This window comes from Hypomesus nipponensis, chromosome 2 (assembly GCF_054491055.1).
Source record: "Hypomesus nipponensis isolate SF chromosome 2, ASM5449105v1, whole genome shotgun sequence".
Classification (NCBI taxonomy): domain Eukaryota; kingdom Metazoa; phylum Chordata; class Actinopteri; order Osmeriformes; family Osmeridae; genus Hypomesus; species Hypomesus nipponensis.
In genome coordinates this window covers 22,625,274-22,649,455 of record NC_140362.1, presented here as the reverse complement: position 1 = coordinate 22,649,455, position 24,182 = coordinate 22,625,274, and the positions used below count along the sequence as shown (strand labels likewise).

Here is a 24,182-nt window from a genome sequence, read left to right as displayed (position 1 = left end):
ATTTTACACTTTAGAATAAGGGATCATTGTCAGATTTCCATGGTTGTCCTGCTCCTGGTCTTAGACGGCCTCTCCCCCACAGACAAGGCAGCTTGTGATTGGCTCTCATCACAGCAACACTGCTGCATGAGTCAGGCTTGCGGATCACCTCACACCAGTCAGGATAATCCACAGGCTGGGACCCACTGAGAGGGAAACAGGAAGGGGCTTCATGTGAGTGACTGAGTGACTGAGTGACTGAGTGACTGAGTGACTGAGTGACTGAGTGACTGAGTGACTGACAAAAGATTACTGCATTTTTATTTTGGAACACACACTTACTGGTCACAGCATCCCACTCCAAATGGTTCCATGCAGACACACTGGTAACAGTCCTCAGTCATCCAGCTCTCTCCTATTCCATAGACCTGGCCCATGTGTTCACATCTCCCTGAAACACACCCTCATACGATCAGGTATGCACCGTCTCAGCACACACGGGTACCAGACACATGAGCACACTCACACAACATAGTGCTGCACCTTTGGTGTTAAAGTAACACTCCCCAGTGTTGGACATGGTCAGGCAGGGTGCGGAGGCACTCAGGAGGAACACCAACACCAGAAGCATGATCCTCACTGAGTCTGACACTGTCTGTGGAGAATGTATTTCCATTAGTTTAGCCATCCCCGTAACCAGTTATCAGGTCCACTTCATGATGAATGCCATAACGTAGAACATCTCTGATGACGATGGAAGATGGTGTTCATTCCAGATGCATGCTTCCCTTCATGTTCCTTCCCTTCCAAGTATCGAGTGTGAACTTACGCCACCCCAAAATGTGTAATCTCTTTGAAGACATTTTTTAATATTAATTTTTTAACATTCTCTGTCAATCCCTGTCATCAGGATCCTTATCAAGTAGCAAAGCATCTTACCAAACCCTTACCAAAGCCTCTTACCAAACCCTTACCAAAGCCTCTTACCAAACCCTTACCAAAGCCTCTTACCAAACCCTTACCAAAGCCTCTTACAAAACCCTTACCAAAGCCTCTTACCAAACCCTTACCAAAGCATCTTACCAAACCCTTACCAAAGCCTCTTACAAAACCCTTACCAAAGCCTCTTACCAAACCCTTACCAAAGCCTCTTACCAAACCCTTACCAAAGCCTCTTACCAAACCCTTACCAAAGCCTCTTACCAAACCCTTACCAAAGCCTCTTACCAAACCCTTGCCAAAGCATCTTACCAAACCCTTACCAAAGCATCTTACCAAACCCTTACCAAAGCCTCTTACCAAACCCTTACCAAAGCCTCTTACCAAACCCTTACCAAAGCATCTTACCTTTCTGGAAGGTTCCCCTCACTTTGATCTTCCCTTCTTTGTTTCAGCTGATCCTTTTCTCTAGTCTAGTTGACCCTGTCTTTCCCGCTCTCCGTCCAGTTACTTTCGGGTAGGTCTTGGACTATGGTGTGTTGACTGTGCTCTAAGATATTTATACCTTCACTTCCTGCTATCTGCCCCACTGCTGTTTCTCTATACATCTATCTCTCTCGCTCTCTCTTTTTCTCTCTCTCTCGCTCTCTCTTTTTCTCTCTCTCTCGCTCTCTCTTTTTCTCTCTCTCTTGCTCTCTCTGACTCTCCCCTGATCTCCTTCTGGGATTGTAATTCTTAGACACACATTTATATATCTACACGCATACACACACACACACACATACACACACGCACATACACACACACACTCGCACACACACACACACACACAAACTCGTCATCTCTTGTTGTCTGCTTGTAGTGATTGGTCCTGTGCACACAGTGTGGACCCAGTGAGATAACAGTCATTTAACTTTGAAAGCATCTCCAACTGTATTGAACACTGATGACATACAGGTCATTCAAGCCACAGCCTCAATTCTACCAATCACAGAGCAGGTGATGGGCATTTCTACCAATCACAGAGCAGGTGGTCGGCAGTTCTGTTACGTGTCTGTATGCGTGTTTCATTCAAATTGATGTGCTTCAATGCTTACTACATGTTTTTAATGAGAAATGACTAAGATATCATTAATTACCGCATTTTCTTTTGCTTGAAGACACAATTACTTTTAGAATTACGCATTTAAGCATGCTTAATTTGAGGTTCTCTGATTTCTAATGAACCAGTGAAATGTGGGCACTTTGAATGTGGTTTGGTTGTGTCCCAGACACAGTGGATGACTGCCACGTAGCTTTGCATCCAGCATGACATCTAATTATATAAATAAATGCAATGTTAATCATGCACTATCAGTATTAACATGCATAAACGGTACACATCCGATTGGTGTTTGTGACTGTGTGAGAGTGTGTGTGTGTGTGTGTGTGTGTGTGTGTGTGTGTGTGTGTGTGTAAAATAGAAAGAGAGAAACGAGAGAGTTAGACTGTTTAGTCTGATAGTGTTTCCCTTTCAATTTATGGTTTACACATTTTCATTTGTCACACAAGTTGTTTGAACAAGCCAGAATGAGTGCACTGATAAGGAACAGGCTACCACACTGTCTACAGGAACAGGCTACCACACTGTCTACAGGAACAGGCTACCACACTGTCTACAGGAACAGGCTACCACACTGTCTACAGGAACAGGCTACCACACTGTCTACAGGAACAGGCTACCACACTGTCTACAGGAACAGGCTACCACACTGTCTACAGGAACAGGCTACCACACTGTCTACAGGAACAGGCTACCACACTGTCTACAGGAACAGGCTACCACACTGTCTACAGGAACAGGCTACCACACTGTCTACAGGAACAGGCTACCACACTGTCTACAGGAACAGGCTACCACACTGTCTACAGGAACAGGCTACCACACTGTCTACAGGAACAGGCTACCACACTGTCTACAGGAACAGGCTACCACACTGTCTACAGGAACAGGCTACCACACTGTCTACAGGAACAGGCTACCACACTGTCTACAGGAACAGGCTACCACACTGTCCACAGGAACAGGCTACCACACTGTCTACAGGAACAGGCTACCACACTGTCTACAGGAACAGGCTACCACACTGTCTACAGGAACAGGCTACCACACTGTCTACAGGAACAGGCTACCACACTGTCTACAGGAACAGGCTACCACACTGTCTACAGGAACAGGCTACCACACTGTCTACAGGAACAGGCTACCACACTGTCTACAGGAACAGGCTACCACACTGTCTACAGGAACAGGCTACCACACTGTCTACAGGAACAGGCTACCACACTGTCCACAGGAACAGGCTACCACACTGTCTACAGGAACAGGCTACCACACTGTCTACAGGAACAGGCTACCACACTGTCTACAGGAACAGGCTACCACACTGTCTACAGGAACAGGCTACCACACTGTCCACTGTCTCTAAACTGTTATCTGACATCTATTTCCTCGCCACACAGTTCTGTGATCCAGCCGGTTGATTACCAGGTCAAACAATGAGAGCAGAAGGAAGTTTATTGAACAACCCAGTAATTCCCTCACAGCTGGTTTATACAGCCATTATGACACTGTTAATACCATCTCACAATCCTCTGATACATCCTGGATGGTTCAGGGTTCCTAGTGCTCTTGCAAGCATTTGTACACATCAAAGCTTCACTGGTCGGGTGATCAGTCACAACTGGACATTGCGTAATGATGCTCATGTACAAAAACAACTGTTGGATTCCTCCAGTTTGGTTCTATTAATGAAGTGGTCTAAAAATAGTGTGTCATGGTGCATCCCCCTGTGTCTAACCCTGCTGTGGAACATGGGCATGTGGGGGGAGTAGGCAAGGCCGGCTCAGGGAGAGGCAGGGTTTCACGTGCTCTCAGTTTCTGTCGCTCTGTTTAAGAACGAGAAGAGGGAGATTTTATTAACCCTACAATGTGACACACATGCATTCAGGAAGCAGACACCAGAACACACACACACATATACACACACACACATGCATACATACACACACACAAACACACACTTGTACACACACACATCGGACTGTCTGATTCTATGCAGAATAAAGAAAGAAAGAGAGAAACAGCACATTTCAGTGGTGAGGATGTTTGTCATGTGGTGATTGTGGAGGGGGACTGCATGAGTGTCCTGTTCACGTGGGTGTAGTTTGGCTGTGCCTGTAGTCAGGTCCATTCCAGAGGAGATGACAGACATAGAGGTGTGCATGAGATCAGCTCATCAACTATTGGTAGGTGTACAAAACCAGGTGTGCAGGTGTGTTAGGGCAGCAGCTAACATTAACTTACTCTTCAGAAACAGCCTTCTGTTCCACATTCAACAAAGCAGAACAGGAACTGGTCTGGTACTCTCATATATCTGTGTGCTTTGCTTTGCATTCAGTACCGGATCTGTGTTGCAGTAAAACAGGTCATGTTGTTGTTCCTGATAGAATGAAGGGGTCATCTCTGGGATGGGCTTTGAACAAACAAACACACACACACACACACACACACACACACACACACTCTACACATTACTGTAACAAACACAAACACACATGCACACACACACACACTCCACACACACTCCACACATTACTGTAACAAACTAAACAAGAACATGTTTGTCTTGAGACTCAACACTGAGACCCGAGTTTCCTTCCTCTGCGTTTCCTAAACAAACGTAATACATTAGTCTACCACTTAATATCTACCACTTAATATCTACCACTTAATATCTACCACTTTATATCTACCACTTAATATCTACCACTTACAGTATTATCTGCCACTTACAGTAATATCTACCACTTAATATCTACCACTTAATATCTACCACTTAATATCCACCACTTAATATCTACCACTTAATATCTATCACAGAAATTCCATGATGTTGTCTTTGTTCGTCAGGAGGGTATTCAACATAATACAAATGAATAATATGTGTGCCCAGTTGAATTGAAACCAACTTTCAATAAATATCATTGAGATCATTAACATTTTCAGTGCAGCATTTTATTACCTTGAAAACTAAACAGCAACAACATCAAGTATTCGACAACTCAGCAAGCAATTCTTCAACTTGAGACGCTGCATTGTGCTGTGCCAGGGCTCTGGGTGAGAGAGCGGGTTCTTTGGTGGAGTGGAGATGCGTGCCTGACTCTGTAGGAATATGTCTGATATTTAGTTGACGTGATTACGCAGAGGAACAACCGAATATCAAACATATCACACAGCCTCTGGCAGAGAGCAGACCCAGCAGACGTCCACATTGGCCCTGTGACATGGGGGACACCCAGAGAGCTGCAGAAGGAATGTCAGGGTTCAACTGGGAGGAGAGATATAGAGCTGGAAAACTATTCTAATTCCAAGTCTGTCTTCAGAGAGTTTCAAGCACACCTCCTCAACCCAGCGGTCGAGCACACCTCCACAATCTGGTAACATTTCAACCAAGCTAATTAGCCTGAGGTGGGTTGTATTTAGCTCCTTCCAATACTGACACCTCTTCAGATCTCCTGAAGGGTATAAGACCGATGAGTAGAGGACAGAAATGTCTATATCTGATAAACCAATCCCACAGTTGAAGCAATACCTAAATATTATTATATGTAATATAATGATTATATATTATACTCACATGAGAGCCACGGTGCAGCTGCAGAGGTCCTCTTCTCCTGCCAGGAGTCCTGCAGGCCCGTCTCATGAACAGAGAGCCAGGAGTCCATCTCTGATTGTGGAGTTGTAGGTGTTTACGGGCAAGTGAGTGGATTTGTATATGGTGTGTGCAAAGTTGTGTTTTCTGTGGTGAGTATGTGGTGAGTGGAGGTTTAAGAGAAGGGAATCAGTATGGGAAGGTGTGTGCATGTGAGTGTGTGTGTGAACAAGTCTCAAACGGGACGTGGTATTTATACACCCCCTATGAGTTAGGAGGCACACAGATCATTCAGTGTAATTAGAGATGTATTGATTTATTGCTGTAGCCTGCGGTCTTTCCTCCCTACATTAATCTGATCAATAGATGGGATTATCATCCAGCCGTGACGTCCCCACTCTCACAGCCACCAAGAAGAAAGATGATCAGTACTAGTGTTACTATACAGTGGCAGTACTAGTGTTACTATACAGTGGAAGCACTAGTGTTACTATACAGTGGCAGTACTAGTGTTACTATACAGTGGCAGTACTAGTGTTACTACACAGTGGCAGTACTAGTGTTACTATACAGTGGAAGCACTAGTGTTACTATACAGTGGCAGTACTAGTGTTACTATACAGTGGCAGCACTAGTGTTACTATACAGTGGCAGCACTAGTGTTACTATACAGTGGCAGTACTAGTGTTACTATACAGTGGCAGTACTAGTGTTACTATACAGTGGCAGCACTAGTGTTACTATACAGTGGCAGCACTAGTGTTACTATACAGTGGCAGCACTAGTGTTACTATACAGTGGCAGTACTAGTGTTAATATATAGTGGCAGCACTAGTGTTAATATATAGTGGCAGTACTATATAATATGTGCTCTAAGACAACAGCAGTCATGGCCAGGCCTGTCACTTGCTTGTGAGTTGAAGTGTCCAACCACAGGGTTAGAGGGTTAGAGTCAACCCTATGGGTTAGTGGTGTTTATTCATCGGCTCTGGGACGTGGGACAGGTCAAAACTGACTTCAGTAATTGTGTGTCTGAAGCTTGGCTTCCTCGTGTAGCTGAGGGCACACTCTCACGCTTTGAAGTGGTTTCAATAAAAGTATTTTACTGTGCTCAGAATCACAATTCCTGTAAGAAAATAAACATTCCTTATGTCTGTCATTCCCTATACTGCTCTTGTTCCTCATGTTCCTGTGTTTGTCTTTGGTGTGTTTTTCATGCTTGTGTGTTCATCATGCTTGTTTGTTCATTATGCTTGTGCGTTTGGCACTTTTGTGAACACCACTTTTATAAAGGTTCATTTCACAGCCTTGGACAAACATCCTGTTTCAGTTTCAGCACAGTACTCTGTGGAGATGACCTCTGACCTGAGCCGCCTGGCAAAGTCACCTCTCATCATTAACACAGGCCCCTGATGGTCACTTTACATCTTTGGACATGATGAGAAAGTGGTAGAGTTTGTCTGAGTGTGCGTGTGTGTGTCTGAGTGTGTGTGTCTGAGTGTGTGTGTGTGTGTGTGTGTGTAAGTGTGTGTGTCTGAGTGTGTGTGTGTAAGTGTGTCTGAGTGTGCTAGGACAGCAGCAGACCATGTTCTGAACATATTAGTCAGCATGATATGGGAGCACTCCCTGTGACCTGTCTCTAGACCTCCAGGATTCAGCCAGAAGCTAAAATAACCACAGCAGCACATCTAACTTCACTGTTCCTCTGCTTCTCCCTCCACCTCTACTGCACTCTTTGGGCCTCTCCCTTTCTCTGTCCCCCCCCCCTCTCCCCCCACATCCACTCATCCACTGGGCTCCACAGATGACAATGCCCCCCCCGGCTCACAATTAGTCTCGTGCCATCGGACGCCCATCGTTCCGCCCCAGCAACCCTTCAAGGTCTCCATGGAGCGGGATCTGAGTGAGGGCAGAGGGACAACCATGCCCTGCATGCCACTAAGGGAACGCTGTTGGTCATGTGACACAGTTACCTAACAACACACGTCCTGAAATAAAATAGTATAACATACTATGATACCAAACGTATGTTGTCGCAGTGAGATGTGGCTCACAGAAATGCAGGAAGATGTTTGGGGCAGGTCTGATTATGTCTGTTTTGCTGTACGTTAACTTCATGTTTTCATTGCATAACACTAACCCTAAATACAAACATATATAACCAGTGCATTGCCTCTTAAAGTCTTTGAATCATGCAAAAGTGAAATTGATATTTTCAGCACAGAACAATTAATCTGTTTCATGGTTTTATACAGACGCGGTACACACACACAGTTCTGTGCAAAAAAAGATCAATCTGAATTAGACGTCAACTGACATACAGTTGGTTTAATCGAAGGCCTTGGATTGGTCAGTGTTTTGGTGAACGCCGCTTCACTGGGCTGGCAGAGTGAAGATGATGAGGAGCGACAGGGCGACTCTGGGCTCTGGGATTGGTCAATACTGTTGGTGGGTACATATGTTAGAATCACACACTCACACACACAGAGCCTAAGGCAGGGTCATTAAGACAAGGTTAATAACAGTTATTCAATGCCTCGTTGTGTGTGTGTGTGTGTGTGTGTGTGTGCTTGTTAAGGGGTTAACTGACAAACATAAAAGTAAATTCAAAGTAAAGGGACAACAGGGTAATACGGAATGAAAAAGAAGTAAAACATGTTATTTTCTATCTTTCCACTGCTTTAATGTGACACAAAATAACCTTCAATAAAATTAAAAGTTCCATTCAGGTTATCATCAAAAGACATTAAAAAAAAAAGAAAAAAAAGAAATTACACAACCAGCCTCCAAAACCCACTATAAATTCATCTTTTCATCTTGCTTCTCTTTCTGTTGTTCTGGGGGCTATGGTTGTGGTGCATCTGGTTGTGGTGCATCTGGTTTTGGTGCACCTGGTTGTGGTGCATCTGGTTGTGGTGCTTCTTTAACTTCAGGTTCTTTAGGGTTCTCCTTAGGAACCACAGTTCCACACAGTTTCCTGAACAGATTTCAAATAAATGAACGTTTGAAAAGGTGTGCAATGAACTGAAACAATCTTTATAGTGTGAAGGGATGGATGTGACGTATCTGGTGTAGTTTCTAAAAGTAAACCTGCTAAATGATTAAAATGTAAGAATGTAAGTGTTTACCTGGCTTCCCCTGAGTCTGCTCTCACAAAGTGACACAGTTTGCTGTGCTGAGTCATCTGTTGTTGCAGAGAGTGCACCTCCACCTCCCAGACAGACGTCTCTTTCTCAAACTTGGCTGCAGGAGCGGACACACAGGCATGACAGACAATAGGAACCTTCAGTATGTCAGCAAAACAAAGTGTGTAAACATGAATATGTCTGTACTGCCCCAATGTATGCACTGTCAGCCATAATGGAGGCATATCTATTTATTTCTGTTTGTTATAAAAAATTTAAATAGCCTGACGTTGTCATACTCATAATTCTAGTCAGAATATGAGTCTGAGAACTCTCCGTTGGGCTTTGACTACGGGGCGTGTTTCAAACGAGCCTGGAAAACAAATGCCTCTTTGCTCAATTGGATAGACATACAACCAATCAGAGCAACGTAATATGTTTTTTGTTCAAAACGAATTCAACTTAAGCGCTCTTTTGTGACGTGAGTGATTACGTTACTGTTGATCATCTGTCCATCATCGTATAAAGCCCGCCCTTGCAATTTCATTGGTACGCCCAGATTCTGGATTTCTGTAGTTGTTTCCCAATACGAGACCCTCCAGACCCAACTTCCCGACCACATTTTTTTGTGGGCGGGGAGAAGTTGGGCTGGCAGCCAGGCTAATTTTTATACGTTTGTTGCACCGAGCAAAATGGGATAATTTAATGACCAAGTCCTCCACCAGGTGTCTCCTTCCCCCTCTAAAGCACTGCCAGATCTAACCATGGGAGAAGTTGAACCCTGTCACAGTTGAAGTCAGAGAAGAAAAGTATAAATGTCCACATCCATGCATTTAGACATAAATAAATGAATACATGTACTAATTAATGCACAATTGTCAATCAATATTACCTTATAATTTACATGTATTTATGTATTTATTTGTGTATTCATTTATTTATTCATTTATTTATTCATTCATGTATTCATTCATTTATTAATTCATGTGTTCATTCATTTATTCATTCATTCATTTATTCATTCATTTATTCCTGTATTTCTTCTTCTCAATATGTTAATGAGATGTGTCAATCAAAATATGTAGGCGGTATTTGACACACCATTGGCTAATCGTTTTCCACGCTTTGTATTCGATTATGTAGCCTTACATCCATCCTTGCTGTCATGGACAACATAGCCTACATGGACAGACTGGCCGACCTTATTGAAAATAAAGATTTAATTCACCATATATGATATTTGGATAAACAAACATGTTATAAAGATTTTACTACGTTAGTTGTGGGCTATCACTTAACACCCAACTTCACTACGCTGACCGGCCAACCATGTGTTTACCCCGATAAAAACGTAAACATTTTAATAAAAAATCCTTGTTGATTGTCAAACCAACATATTTGTCCTGTGTGTAAGAGCGAGATAGACAATCTGGCATATAGCCCCCAATCAAGCAGAAGAGAAATTTGTGAAGATTGACGACACAAAGTTAAACATCGAAGATGAAAAGTACCTTAGTCCTAAATGGAGTTGTATGCCCCATAGCACATATTTTACAAAGACTACGGCAACAAAAGCCAAACGTTGCCACGTTATGTTGGGAAAGGGATGCCGTTGCGACGGTTATTGTTGGAGCAACTAGTTGCCTAAATAGCCTGTAGCCTATGCCATGTTTATGTACATGTCAGCTTTACATGTAGAAAAGAAAATCTCAGAGAAGGTGAAAGGCTTGGTGACCGGCGTGGAGAAATGCGCGTCTAGTGTGAACAGCATCGCACCATTCGTAGTATATTGTGGCGCTCTAGGGCGCTTCGCAGCCAGTGTGTCCCAGGCGTTAGCTAGATTGAATCAATGGCTCTGGATTGATTGCAATGTCTGAACATCAGTTTCCACGCCTACTGGCCTCCTCTCATTATCATATTGGGAACAATGAATGAATGAATGAATGAATGAATGAATGAATGAATGAATGAATGAATGAATGAATAAATGAATAAATAAATGAAGAAATAAATGAAGAAATAAATGAAGAAATAAATGAATATATAAATGAATGAATGAATAGATAAATCAATAAATCAATACATAAATGAATGCAAAATAAATAAATACATAAATGTAAAATATATGTAACTATTGATTGACAATTGTGCATTAATTAATATATATATTCGTTTATTTCTGTCTAAATGCATGGATGTGGACATTTATTTATTCATTCATTCATTTGTAAATATGGCAGGTTTGGTCCTCCATAGAAAAGAGCAGGGGTCTCATTTATAAAACTGTGCGTAGGATTCTTACTAAACGTGTAAGTAGGCCTAAAATGGCGTACGCACACAAAAATTCAGATTTATAAAACCGTGCGTACGCACACCTGTACGCAATGTTCCCTTTAAAAATCACAGATTACCCACAAGTGTGCGTACGTGAATCAGCACCCCGCCCTGAACACGCCAATTTTTTTTACCATAAATAGTCAATGCAAAGCACCTCATGAATGCTAATCTAGTATCTCATCATGACCCTGGCATACGATTATTTTTTACGGTGAATCATAGAGCATGACAACTTCTCAGACATTGTTAGCCTATTGGTGGAGTCCAAAAATTCCGAAAATGTGGTGGCCGGTAAATCACCAATAAAAAAAAAACTGTGCGAGTGGCGTCAACTGTGGCAGTGATACTGCGAGTCGAGATACAATTTGAAAACAAAAGCGTTTTGTTATAAACAGTAATCTATTAAAGTCTGGACTGATAACGAGTGTAGCGATTGCACGGGAGCTTGACGACTGTATTTCCAGTTTTTGACATATGAGGATATTTGCACAGTATTAAATAAATATAATTAGTTATACACTGTGTTCTGCAGTTATCTAAAGGTAGGATATGTGATGTTATCCTGTATTCCATGCAGTCGGGGAATCTCCCCCTCCTGAACTTCCGTAGTGGACAATCTGATGGTGAGGAAGCGCAGAATTTTTATAAAAAATTTGAGTTGGATTGTACAAGGTGTTTATGGAACAAGAATCACTCAGTACAAGTGCAAATAACACTGCTGGATGTAATCTTCATGATAATCATGAAATTGAATGAAAAAAACGTGTGTGAGGAAAACAAAATATATAAATATTACGAGTAATGTTCTTCCCACATTCAATTTCTGCAGTCTGACTACAGTACGGTCATCCGCGTCGCCAATTCCAACTGTTTTCAAAATGTGCGTAGGCCTACGTGAGGGTCAGAGTTTGCGTGGAGGATAGCACATTCTCCCGTCAAGTTTGTTTTTTATAAATCACAACCTTTGCGTGGAAAGTGGCGTACGCACATTTTCAGCCCCGTTTTGTGCGTACGCAAGCTTTATAAATGAGACCCCAGGTTTGCCCCGTTATCCTGGACTATATTGTACCGGTTAGGGTTAGTATTAGGGTTAGCATTAGGGTTAGGGTTGGCATTAGGGTTAGGGTTAGCATTAGGACAAATACTCAAGATGTTTTGGGCTCCAGGACTCACCAAAGACTTCGGCTTGTTGTGATTTGATGAACCCAACCTCATCGGCCATGTTTTTCTGTGAGTTAAAGCAACAGTCAAGCACGTCCAGTCAATTGTATAAGATTAAAGACTAAATTAAAGACTTAAACTAAACAGTACCAATTACAGACAACAGTTATAAAAGATTCCTTTTGGTTTGCAGGAAACAGGGAAGCAGTGAAGCTACAATACAGGCGAGAGGAAATACAAGAGAAGTGAAGACACGTTTCTCTGAAGCTCTTTTACAGGAAGGCCTGTTCCATGCTCTCCCCTCACCTTCTGTCCTATGCATGTCTCCAGCTTGCTCTTCCAGATCTCCTGGGTGGCCTGAACTTGGCTGACTTCCGGATCCAGCATGGTCATCTGAGCATTGTTTTTGTCCAACAGGTTGTGGATTCGGATTATCTCATGTTGGTTCTCTATCAGTATGTCTCCTGTCATCTGCAGCTTCACCAGCTGAAACTTCACTTTAGCCTGCAACTCCTCCTCTTCGTTCCTCCTTTGGTAGATTATGACCAGCAAGGCGATGCACACCAACCCAGCGGCACCTAGGACCACCCCATGCTGTTTCATATCCGCTCTGGAGGGAGGAAAAGTGTGTTTACCGTCTATAAAGAACTGGTTCCGTAAGTGCTCGTTCCGATGCTCCGAGGGTCTAGTGTCAGTGTGTGCACCCTCACAACACATCCACAGGTATTCACAATCAACAACTGTATTTATTTTTCTTCAGAGACAGTGTTTACCTGTGATCCTTCCACTCCTGCTCAGTACAGGTGTTCTACTGATCGTCAGTTTCCTGGTGCTGGATCTCTCCTCCCCCTTCTCCTGTCCTTCCTGGAGACACTCCTCTTTCTGCAACAGAAAATTCACCATGGAGATATTTCTGTGTGTGTGTATGAAAGAGAGACGGAGAGAGAGAGATTCACTGGAAGGCTGAACTCAGCCACGCCCACTTGTAATGGATCACAAAACCTGTTCGGTTGTAGAAAGGGCAAAGATGTTTCATGCAAAAACCTGGTCAAACCTGCTAAACAGCATTTCCTTTTGTGTGTGTTACCAAATTCTGCGTTAATAAGTACTCACATTCAGTTTGGAATCCTGTTGGCCTTCAGGCAAACTTTGCATTGTTTGTTAGAGGAACAGACAGAGACAGATAGAAAAATGCGAAAGGGGATGGGCGGGGCTACGTAAACAAGGAAGAAGACTTTGCTTGGCAAACCTAGCAGGTTACAGGTACACACACCACATTCAGGATCTCTAAGAGTGGTTGCAGATCTACAGTCAGGAACACAGTCCTTCCACCCAGAAACATCCGCTTGATACAGGGAAACTGCAAAGTTACAGACCTGACTAGGCAGAATAGAACATTCTGGAACTTAGTATTGTCAGGGGATCTCCCCCTCTTTCTCTTCCTGTTTTGATATCCTGCTCTGTGCCAGGCTTGGTTCAAGGATGAAGCCGCTATCTGTCCTGGTGTTCCTGAGCGTGAGTGGAATGGGGTGGTTAATGTTCCAGGCTGTCAAGCAGGAGCTGGGTCTGCGGCAGATGAGAAGCACCTATGCACTAGGCTCCAATCAGATGAAGCAGAAGGAGGACCGCATCCACCAGCTCAAGATGAAGATCACAGAGCTGAATGAGCAGCTGAAGACACTCCAAAACAAAATGGATGCGCTGCAAAAAAAGAAACAAGAATCCATCAAAGTCACAGAGGAACTGGACCTGAACCTGCAGAAATGTAATGAAGAAAAGGTACGGAAAACACTATGTCACTGTGCGTATTGGGGGTTAGTATTGTGTAGTGTGTCTGTACTTTTCTTTACAAGTGTGAATTTGTATAGGGGAGTAAGGTGGCTGAGCGGTGAGGGAGTCGGGCTAGTAATCTGAAGGTTGCCAGTTTGATTCTTGGCAGTTTGATTTTTTGGCGCATCGTGCCAAATGACGTTGTGTCCTTGGTCAAGGCACTTCACCCTACTTGCCTCTGGGGAATGTCCCTGTACTTACTGTAAGTCGCTCTGGATAAGAGTGTCTGCTAAATGACTAAATGTAAATGTATTATGAGTGGGGTTGGACAGAGGGACCAGGCTAGAATAGGCTACTCTCTCCCATGTGAGAGTGGATGATTCCCCAGGAACCTGTCTGTCCCTCAGTGTTAAACTCTAGATCATATCCAACTAACCACATACAGTGTGTACACCTCAACATTGAAGAAAGACGTAATTTTGTCTAGAAGTTACACATGTATAGTATCTCACCAAGATGTCTTGTCTTCCATTATTTCTTTTTCACACAACCCTCCCCCCTTGTCGTTCACAGACATCCCATGAGCAGAAGAAGACAAAGGTGACTGAGGAACTAAATAAACTACAAGGTATGGAAGCCACGGAGGAGGTGTTACCCTGGTGCACAAATGTCAAAATTGTTATTGTTTCTCCTTGAACATTTGAATGCACGACCACCTTCAGAGTGTCTGTGTTACTCCTCAGCGGATCATGAAGCAAAGAAGACAACCATGCTGGCAGAGATCCAGGGGTTAAAGCAGCACATCCTGGATCGGGACAACGCAGTGTGTTCATTTGTGGATAAAACCAACGAGGAGGGAATGTAGGAGTACACACACACAATACACACAACTTACACACCATACACACAAAACACACACACAATGCAAACAACTTACACACAATACACACACACACCATATGCATGCACACTCAACCTTCCAATGGACCTTCAGTCAACATATTGTTATTACTGTATTACTGTAACACACCTACACTATCCTCATCAGTTCCCAGAAGGCTTTAGGGTGGGGGTGGGGTACAGGGGTGGGGTACAGGGGTTGGCTGCAGTTTATCAACCATTACACCACACAGTCTTTAGGAAGCTTAAAGGCTTTCAACTGCAGGGAACTAAGAGGGTAAACTCTGCAGTACATAATTAGTAGTACATCTTAGCAGGACAAAAGCTCTAACCCTGACCCACACACAGAGGAGTGTGGATCGATGCTGTACATGTGGAACTGAACCCAGTCAACACAGCAGGTTAGGATGCTGTGCTCCTTAACCCTGATGAATTCTGTTTTTTATGTGTTTTTACAGGAAGCTGTGTAAATTATCTGGAGCAAAATGAAGAAACCTTCTCTTCAATAAGATACTACCTACCACCACCTGTGTCCACCTAGCATGGCAGAACAACAGTACAGAACTGTGGCACCCAGGATATAAACACTAACATGTATATTCTGTTGTCCGTTAACAATCTCACTGTCAACTCAGGAAAATAAAAACAAATGTAAAATGTGTCACCGTTTATTAGGATTTCCATTCAAGTGTGTGTGTGTGTTTAAGGGCGTCTGGATGTGCCACCGGTTTTGCAGGTTTAAGTCAACCGTTCAAGCTGCCCTCAGTTGTCACCTTGGGGCTGTCTGACCAGATAACCAGCTTGCTTACTGTTATTTTGTTAACCAAATTCATTTGGGTTACTGTATGTAAAGGGCCTTTCCTTGTCCACCCCCTCCTCACATGTAAGGGAGGAACATCAATGATTAACTCATTTATCAAGAAAGTATTTTGCATTTTACCCTTTGTACTTACATGTAAAGCAATATCCTTATATACATACAGTACCAGATAAAAGTTTGGACACATTTTCCCATTATTTATTTTTTATGTCTTCAAAAAGGTAAATGTTTAGGAAGGTAAACATGTATGTAATGTGCTATGGAATGACTTTAATGGAATGAACTCTACAGGTATAATGGGTGTTGGTTTCTACCATACTGCATTCTGCTGTAGATGAGTTGACAGACAGGTTCAGTCACACTCTGGGTTCTGGGTTACACTCTTTGTTTGTAAATGGTTTTGCCCTGCTGGTTGAGTTCTGTTATGTTCTGCATTCTCTCCTGGTCCAGAAGTACCCGCAGGGCTGCCTTGCGCACCTAAACAACACAACAACACATCAGACAACGGCAGGAAACTGCTAGAATGAATAACTATGAATCCATAAAGCTCCAATAGATAATAGATACATTCTCAAATAAATTCCAGTGTGAGAACCAGCCAGATGTCTTATTAAGTAGACCAAACATCAAAGCTGATTCCCCACTCTCACTCCCTCGCCATCTGGATCCCACACACAGCTTATAAAGGAGCTCTAGTTGCACACAGTCACACAGGTGTGAGATATGACAGAACTAGTTTAGACTGCATTCCACAATAACCTGCGTGCTAGATTTGAATTTGCATTGTGTAATTCCTCCCTGCTCTTACCAATGTAAGGGCAGTCTTTCCCAGCAGAGTCTCTGTCTGTTGCGTGAGCTCTCTCAGTCTGAGAGCCGCAGCACAGCCAGCTTGGGGGGCACATTCAAACTTTGCCTTCAACACAGCCCCTCGAATACTGCAGAGGGAAACAGATAAAGACTCAGAGACAGAGAGGGGTGGGGGGAGAGAGGGAGAGAGGGAGAGGGGCTTGGGGGAGAGAGGGAGAGAGGGAGAGAGGGCTAGGAGAGAGAGGGGTGGGAGGAGAGATGGAGGGGTGGGGGGGAACTAAAGACAGAGACAAATGTGAGGAAGACTGTTGTGAATACTTATGAAACATCAACAAACCTCTCAAGTTCTGCAATGCGGTCAGCCAAGTCTTCATCCTTCTATAAGACATGGAAAATTACAGGTTCAATGAATTTTCATATTCACAGAATTAGGTTTATTAAGTATCATGAATCAGCTTTAGTCCCCTCCCTCCCCACCCACCCTCCACCTTGAGGACCTCCCAGGACCCAATCTGAACACTGATCATGTGGCTCATGTTGCCCCACAATCAACTACCACTTGGCTTCTTCGACATCTCAACTCCAGGTTAGACACATGGTCTTAGTGCCAGTCCTACACAACTTAAGCCACAATATGGAAGCAAATCATGATGACATCATGTTTTTAATTTTAAAAGTAAAAAAAAAAAATCACCATTTGAATTTGAGCGGCCAGGATTTTGTTCTATTTGAATTTCTGAAGCTCAATTCATTTTCATTTAATTTTTGCGATCTGAATTTTACTGTTCGAATTTGAGCTTCCTGAATATCCAACACATTAATTTTTTGATCTGTTTTAAATTGAATTAAATTAATATTTCAAATTTAAAGAGGGTAATCCAAAACCAACAAATTCGGTGATGTTTAAGTTTCAATATTAAGTATTCAATGCCTTTCAAATTCAAAATACGTCACTGATTTACTTCCATACACAACTCACCTTAATTCTGTCCCTTTCCCCTTGCACAAGTTTGTTATTAGAACGCCATCTCTCACATCCAAACATAATGTCAACGTGTATAAAACTCTTTCAAAAAAATTATTTATGGTTTGTTCTAGTCAGTAAGAAGCTGTAAGAGTCTTATCAGAGGATGGCCGGTGTCTTTGTTGCCATGGAAACCAAAGTATCCGGAAGTTGCTGCATTCAGTAAACCCATAGCTGCAGAGCCTATCTTAACTTTAGTCTTAATGTCTATATTAAACATTCTCTGCCCATAGCCATGCGTCAACTGAGGCGGTCAGAAAGCTAGGTGGTCAAGTGGTTCATGTGTGTCGAAATAGTTCAAGGAAAGCCGAGCGGAAGGCTTAAATCAGAGCCAAGAAGTTGAATTTGCACCATGTTTAATATTTTTCAATCTCGGATAGCCGTACGTTAGCATTGCAAGCTAGCACGAAATCTCTTAGTACTTTAAAAGGACGACGTTAAATGTACTAGATGGCAGAAAATGAATTTAGATGCTACAACTATTTTGCTACCACCATTCGACTGTGATAAGATGAAAAAAGATTAAACATGGTGCAAATTTAACTTATTAATTTCGAACAGTGTCGTCATACTGCTGTTCCTGAATCTGTCATCTCTTCACATGACCCAAAATACGTCACCGTCACGTGTAGTGCAGGAAGTAGACTAATGTTGTCCTCTGAAAGTCATTCTACCGGCGAAGTCGGCAAACAAACAAACCAAAAACATACCAGTCTCTGAATTTTCATATCGAACGATATATCGGGTATCCTTTAGGGTATTGTTAATAAATTAGTTAGGGCTTGCTGGACACTTTCTATAAACATGGCTTGTTCTGTTGTATAGTTAACATTTTAACTATTGCTCGTTAGCTAGCTAGCGAACTACGCACGTACAGTAGCCTAAGCTCTGGGCTTGCAACAACTGGCTAGCTAGCATAATCAGAAATTTCCTGCCGTCATGATGCAAACGGGTGTGCACATGGTGAGAAGTCTCTGCCGCGGACCTCAGGCCATCAGCAACAGCATCACACTGTTTTCATCTACCGGAATGGTCCAGCTAGCTGCCCAGCGGACTTCCTGTATCCGTTGCCGCAGCACGGCGGTAGGTCATCCACATTAGATCATGACAGCGTGTTGGTCAGTCTGCTGTTTCACGCAACGTTTCTCTCGTGGTGCTTAGCTGGCCCTGTTGTACAGCTCTACATGATGCAGCATTATTAATGCCCACTGTACTGTTGAGCAGTTTTATAATGTGTCTGTTTGGCCTTCAGGTGTTGCCCTGGCCATTCTCTTCCCAACCCAGAGACTTCAGCTTGCCCAACTCGTCCTGGGGCTCTGAGATGAGGCAGCAGTATGAACACTACAACAGTCAGTGTGAGGAAATGACAGAGGAAGGGGAGAGAAAGAGAGGGCCTTGGAGAAGACTGCCTAGTTATAACCGCTCCCTCAAGTTTGCAACTGGTATATCTAATCCCCTGCTTCCCACAGTATCTTAAACTTTTTCAAATTTCACATCAGCAGATGCATTCATCCAAAGTGACATACAAATAGTATAATCTAGTAAAGGCACCACACTATCAAGGACTAGGAGTGCAGAACTGTCTCCATCAACACAATCTCAGGTATAAAATCCAAGTACACAGGTGCATCCCAATAAATTAGAATATTGTCAGAAAGTTGATTTATTTCAGTAATTTGACTCAAAAAGTGAATCTATATTATATAGATTCATTACACACAGACTGATATATTTCAAGTGTTTATTTCTTTTAATTTTGATGATTGTAACTGACAGCTAATGAAAACCCCAAATTCAGTATCTCAGGAAATTAGAATATTACTTAAGACCAATAAAAAAAAATGCCATGGTCCTTAAGCCTGGTACTGGTAGCTTTGGCAGTGTATGCAGGTGCCAAGTCCTGTTTGGAAAATGAAATCAGCATCTCCATAAAGCTGGTCAGCAGAGGGAAGCATGGAGTGCTCTAAGACTTCCTGGTAGGCGGCTGCGCTGACCTTGGACCTGAGAAACACAGTACCAGTACCTGGTTTGAGGACCATGGTATCCCTGTGCTTGATTGGCCAGCAAACTGGCCTGACCTAAACCCCACAGAGAATCTACTGGGTACTGTGAAGAGGAGAGACACCAGACCCAACAGTGCAGAAGAGCTGAAGGCCGCTATCAGAGCAGCCTGGGCTTCCATAACACCTCAGCAGAGCCACAGACTGATGGGCTCTATGCCACGCTGCATTGCTGCAGTCATTCCTGCAAAAGGAGCCCAACCAAGTATTGAGTGTTGGACATGTTCATACTTTTCAGTAGTCCAACATTTCTGGGTTAAAAATCCTTTATTATTTTTTTGGTCTTAAGTAATCAAATTTTCTGAGATACTGAATTTGGGGTTTTCATTAGCTGTCAGTTATAATCATCAAAATTAAAAGAAAGAAACACTTGAAATATATCAGTCTGTGTGTAATGGATCTATATCAGTGTTTCTCAAACTTTTCAGACCAAGGACCACTCAGCCAATAAATAAAAATGTGCAAACCATCTAACTAAATAGTATATCCCCAGAACAACAGGCCTCCGCTCCTACCCCGACCTGGCACCATACAATTGTTAGCAGAACATGATTTTCTTAGGGATATTGTATTTTGCTAATTATGATTTCCGCTAAGAAAAAAAATTAAAGTTTTGAGACGATGATCCGAGTGTTCATCAGGCACGGAGCCAGACGTTGTAAACATTCAATTTCCATTTGATTTCCACTCTTAATGTGAACATTTTTGGCCATTATTTGAGCGTAGAATCATTTTTTGAGCTTTATGTAAAATAAACAAATTGGTTTTCCAATTGGTAAAACCTTGTCTAGTGATGCCATCACTCCGGCCCTGCTCCCATCCATCCTCCCTGACGCATATCCTTACGGTAGGGCCGCCCGGCCAGCTGTTAGTAGCCCAGCTATCAGTAGCCCAGCTATCAGCCCAGCTATCAGTAGCCTAGCTATCAGCCCAACTATCAGTAGCCCAGCTATCAGTAGCCCAGCTATCAGTAGCCCAGCTATCAGTAGCCCAGCTATCAGTAGCCCAGCTATCAGTAGCCCAGCTATCAGTAGCCCAGCTATCAGTAGCCCAGCTATCAGTAGCCCAGCTATCAGTAGCCCAGCTATCAGTAGCCCAGCTATCAGTAGCCCAGCTATCAGTAGCCCAGCTATCAGTAGCCTATCTGAGAAAAGGTTTTGGAAAAGAGGGGTTATGGACCCAACCAACTCTAATTGGAAGGGGAGAACTCCCTCACATGGTACAACCCGTGCAGAGGCTGCGGCGTCAGAATGCGGAACTTGTGTAGCCTACTTTAATAGATTAGGCTACTACCGACTGTGTTCTCTTCATTCTGAGTTGTATGTTAGAAATGTCGCAATAATTGTGTCCGCAGACCACACTTTGAGAACGACTGATCTATATAATATAGGAGTTTCAGTTTTTGAATCGAATTACTGAAATCAATCAACTTTATGATGATATTCTAATGTATTGAGATGCACTTGTATTTTTGGTTATATGATTGGAAGGACTGTTTGAATGTGTCAACACCACTCTCTTGCCATTGGCGAGTTTCATTTGACTGTGGGATCATTGTGCTCTGTTGATTAGGTGGAGTGTATCTGAGTAAAATAATCCAGTCCAAGGCTCGCCTCTTCACCAGGAACATTAGGGAACAGGGAGCAGCGTTTGAGTACGTCATGTTTGTCAACAAAGAAGAGCAGAAGTGTGTGTGTGTGTTCCAGGCTGGACACCTGCTGGAAGGGCCTCCAGGGTGAGATATCATGTGCTGCATCACTGTGTCCTCTGTGCTGCTGGCTGGCTCATGTTGATGTGTGTGTTATTCCAGGCATGTCCATGGGGGGGCGATAGCCACTATGATTGACACGGTGACAGGGACCCATTCCACCTACCTCTCTGGACCAGTCATGACTGCCAACCTAAACATCAACTACCGCAGGTACTGTACAGGCAGTTCTGGAAGTCTCCAGACCCACACTCAAGGCCCCATCCACAATCCAGCAGCTCATGATGGAGGGTTCACAAGATGTTTTCTCAAAATTAAGAAATTGTTTGATAGTATAATATTAGTTTTATTATTAATCGTCAGACTTTATGAAATGACACTTGTTTGTTTGTCCCAAGCCCCATCCCATTGGGCAGCACAGTATTACTCCACTGCTCATTGGATAAAAAAGAAGGGAGGAAAACGTTTGTGACCTGTCAGGTGACCAGCACAGACGGCTCTAGACTACACACAGAGGCCACAGGTAACCCTAACACCTCACACCAGCACAGGCTGGGGAACAGTACAGCCATGTGTTTGAAGAAGTCTGTGAGCTGATACAGTTGGTCTACGATGCAGTAGTGTCTCACATACTATCTCTCCAACCTTTCTCAGGATTGTTTCTTTCGATCAACGTTGGCCACATTTTGGGAGTGTGATGCAACCAACTAGCAACCAACTAGCAACCAACCATTCAAAATGAGTAATTAGATGCCAGAAACACAGTTGTCAAACTGAGGCTGTGTGTGTGTGTGTGTGTGTGTGTGTGGGTGTGTGTGCATGCGTGTGTGTGTGTGTGTGTGTGTGTGTGTGGGTGTGGGTGTGGGGGTGTGTGTGCGTGTGTGTGTGTGTGTGTGTGCGCATGTGTGCCCGTCTTCCTACCTCTGATTTGCTAGAGTTGCATTCTGGGAATTTTCAGACGCGTAACCTTTCCATGGTATTTTCCGGGCGTTTGGGGGAATTAATGTGGAATTATTATTTTATTTTTGTTGTTGAATATTGCAGTTTCCATGTCCATATATAGACATGAATAATCAGTATTGGTTTGATTGAACAGGTTTTAAAGTATATAATTGGATGATAATATATTATTAACCCTCCACAAATAGCAGGATGAAGCTAAAAACCTAAATTCCTGTATGACAACAAACACATACTACTGATAAAAGCATAAAATAGCAAGTTAGAAACTAAAAGGTTTTTTACAATTTTCACATGAATTCCCATGAGATGGGGCTGTTTTCATTATGCCACTAGCACTTAAATTATTTTTTGTATTTTTCAACTAAATCAAATATTACTGTTATACTAGAACACTTTTACCTTTATTAGCAAGGTATTCATTTATGTGCACTGAACTAAACGGAAACAATAGCAGTTAGATTATATTTAGCTATTTTAAATCCCATGGATTTTTTTTGTCCTGACATTTTCTGGGTATTTTCCACCACTTAACAGTCTTACTGCTGACCCAGAGTATTCAACCTTTCAAATACATTAGAGCTCTCCATATTAAAGGTCACATGAAATGCTGTTTTTGGATGCTTTTATATAGGCCTTAGTGGTCCCCTAATACTGTATCTGAAGTCTCTTTCCCGAAATCCAGCCATGGTGCAGAATTATAGCCACTACGAGTAGTCCCACAGTGAGCTTTATTCAGAACGCGCTGTTTCTGTGTCTGTAGCTTTAAATGCTCATGAGGAGGAGAGAGGCGGCACCATGCGCTAATGTTTCCAGTGGATGTATCGCAATGGCTCGTAGACCCGTTGCTGTAAGATGCCTCGAATTTGCCCATTCTCATCTGATAACCCTGGTTTGCAGAGCTGCACACTCAGTCATTGTAATGTGGGGAAAGGCAGATATCGCGGGCGCCATAACACCAACAGCAGAACGTTATCCACATAACAACGAAGCGAAATGTTTGGCGCAGACATGCAAAACTTTGAGAAGTTGTGTCGGCGCATTTCCAGCGAAAATAAAATGAAGATAGGCCACTGGTTGTGCAGAGGCTTCCTGTGACGTCACAAGGAGCAGATTTTCAAACAGAGCGTTTGAGCCTTCATTTTCTCAAAGGCGGAGAAGAACACCCAGGGCTTGGTTTACGCCTATCGAAAATTCTAGCCACTGGGGGACCAAAGGCAGGCTAGGGGAACTCATATTAATGTTAAATAACCTCCTAAAGTGAAGTTTTCATGTCATGTGACCTTTAAATGAGAAACTTGTCAACTTCTCAGTTTATAGTGATGGACTACGTAGGGTGCTCTGCCTCACACAATGCCTTACCTACAGTGTTTAGGCTTACTCTAAGGCTTACATTTCTTTATTTAAGCCTAAAATGTTTTTAATATATTTTTTTACTGAATGCTTTTGCTGCAGTTACATTTGAACTGAACAAACACATGTACGGGCTGCCACACTTTCTCCACCCTTACAAACCTGAAGACACTCACCCCTGAATGGGTTGATATTTAATGAATGTATTTATTGTATTTATTTTAAATGCATCTATCTATTAAAAAAATATATTTCATATATTACTGTGATTAAGTTGGTCTTTTGGGTTTAAAAAGTTCTACTATTAACATGTGATCATGTTGTTGCTTCTTTAATAAATCCTTTCATGTGGGTCCAGTGGTGCGTCTGTTCTCTCTCTGAGTCCTACATCTCCAGGAATGAATCTCTTCCAGTAGGTAAGACAGGAAAGTGGGCTGTGTAGTTACTGTAAGGAGTGACACGAGGTCCACCTCAGAGACGCCCGAGGAACCTCTGAGAACCGCAGTGTTCCTCCCTCACTGAAGGGTTCCACAGGCACAAGAACC

The 24,182-nt window shown here is 42.9% G+C and overlaps 4 protein-coding genes and 1 pseudogene across 7 annotated transcripts; 2 read left to right on the top strand and 3 right to left on the bottom strand.

The window, feature by feature from the left end:
• Positions 1-10: 10 nt before the first annotated feature.
• Positions 11-610, bottom strand: LOC146301691 (prostate-associated microseminoprotein pseudogene; annotated as a pseudogene).
• Positions 611-8,270: 7,660 nt separating this feature from the next.
• On the bottom strand, positions 8,271-13,284 carry LOC146301690 (uncharacterized). 2 transcript variants are annotated; one of them, XM_084669033.1, is made up of 5 exons: positions 13,009-13,284; positions 12,542-12,845; positions 12,248-12,302; positions 8,741-8,855; positions 8,271-8,589 (listed from the first exon to the last, which is right to left on the bottom strand). In XM_084669033.1, the coding sequence occupies exons 2-5, from the start codon at positions 12,836-12,838 to the stop codon at positions 8,457-8,459; spliced, it is 600 nt and encodes a 199-aa protein (XP_084525159.1). In that variant the 5' UTR covers positions 12,839-12,845; positions 13,009-13,284; the 3' UTR covers positions 8,271-8,456. The 2 variants fall into 2 exon arrangements, with proteins under 2 accessions (XP_084525159.1, XP_084525158.1); XM_084669032.1 differs by lacking the exon at positions 13,009-13,284 and having other exon boundaries at positions 12,542-12,990.
• Positions 13,285-13,522: 238 nt separating this feature from the next.
• LOC146301689 (uncharacterized) lies at positions 13,523-15,566 on the top strand. Its single transcript, XM_084669034.1, has 4 exons — positions 13,523-14,014; positions 14,579-14,633; positions 14,749-14,866; positions 15,364-15,566. The coding sequence occupies exons 1-4, from the start codon at positions 13,718-13,720 to the stop codon at positions 15,392-15,394; spliced, it is 501 nt and encodes a 166-aa protein (XP_084525160.1). The 5' UTR covers positions 13,523-13,717; the 3' UTR covers positions 15,395-15,566.
• Positions 15,560-18,397, bottom strand: LOC146301688 (uncharacterized). Of its 2 annotated transcripts, none has more exons than XM_084669036.1 (4): positions 18,267-18,397; positions 16,870-16,910; positions 16,534-16,660; positions 15,560-16,202 (listed from the first exon to the last, which is right to left on the bottom strand). In XM_084669036.1, exons 1-4 carry the CDS (start codon positions 18,282-18,284, stop codon positions 16,101-16,103), a joined length of 288 nt encoding a protein of 95 aa, XP_084525162.1. In that variant the 5' UTR covers positions 18,285-18,397; the 3' UTR covers positions 15,560-16,100. The 2 variants fall into 2 exon arrangements, with proteins under 2 accessions (XP_084525162.1, XP_084525161.1); XM_084669035.1 differs by lacking the exon at positions 18,267-18,397 and adding an exon at positions 17,512-18,064.
• Positions 18,398-18,483: 86 nt separating this feature from the next.
• them4 (thioesterase superfamily member 4) lies at positions 18,484-23,990 on the top strand. Of its 2 annotated transcripts, none has more exons than XM_084669031.1 (6): positions 18,484-18,639; positions 18,809-18,998; positions 21,189-21,270; positions 21,427-21,537; positions 21,723-21,847; positions 21,979-23,990. In XM_084669031.1, exons 1-6 carry the CDS (start codon positions 18,496-18,498, stop codon positions 22,020-22,022), a joined length of 696 nt encoding a protein of 231 aa, XP_084525157.1. In that variant the 5' UTR covers positions 18,484-18,495; the 3' UTR covers positions 22,023-23,990. The 2 variants fall into 2 exon arrangements, with proteins under 2 accessions (XP_084525157.1, XP_084525156.1); XM_084669030.1 differs by having other exon boundaries at positions 21,189-21,351.
• Positions 23,991-24,182: the final 192 nt, after the last annotated feature.

Bases quoted from the DNA above. Each gene is read 5' to 3' on its own strand.
- LOC146301689 (XM_084669034.1), top strand. From the start codon at position 13,718: ATGAAGCCGCTATCTGTCCTGGTGTTCCTGAGCGTGAGTGGAATGGGG. The intron at 14,015-14,578 runs GTACGGAAAACA...TGTCGTTCACAG, and splicing joins AGAAATGTAATGAAGAAAAG to ACATCCCATGAGCAGAAGAA. The intron at 14,634-14,748 runs GTATGGAAGCCA...GTTACTCCTCAG, and splicing joins GGAACTAAATAAACTACAAG to CGGATCATGAAGCAAAGAAG.
- LOC146301690 (XM_084669032.1), bottom strand. From the start codon at position 12,952: ATGTGTTGTGAGGGTGCACACACTGACACTAGACCCTCGGAGCATCGG. The intron at 12,303-12,541 runs GTGAGGGGAGAG...TTTAACTCACAG, and splicing joins AGACATGCATAGGACAGAAG to AAAAACATGGCCGATGAGGT. The intron at 8,856-12,247 runs GTGAGTCCTGGA...CCGCTCCTGCAG, and splicing joins ACAACAAGCCGAAGTCTTTG to CCAAGTTTGAGAAAGAGACG.
- them4 (XM_084669030.1), top strand. From the start codon at position 18,496: ATGATGCAAACGGGTGTGCACATGGTGAGAAGTCTCTGCCGCGGACCT. The intron at 18,640-18,808 runs GTAGGTCATCCA...TTTGGCCTTCAG, and splicing joins TCCGTTGCCGCAGCACGGCG to GTGTTGCCCTGGCCATTCTC. The intron at 21,352-21,426 runs GTGAGATATCAT...GTGTTATTCCAG, and splicing joins CTGCTGGAAGGGCCTCCAGG to GCATGTCCATGGGGGGGCGA.
- LOC146301688 (XM_084669035.1), bottom strand. From the start codon at position 17,577: ATGTTTGGATGTGAGAGATGGCGTTCTAATAACAAACTTGTGCAAGGG. The intron at 16,911-17,511 runs GTGAGTTGTGTA...CATGTCTTATAG, and splicing joins GGGAAAGGGACAGAATTAAG to AAGGATGAAGACTTGGCTGA. The intron at 16,661-16,869 runs GTTTGTTGATGT...TTCCCTCTGCAG, and splicing joins CGCATTGCAGAACTTGAGAG to TATTCGAGGGGCTGTGTTGA.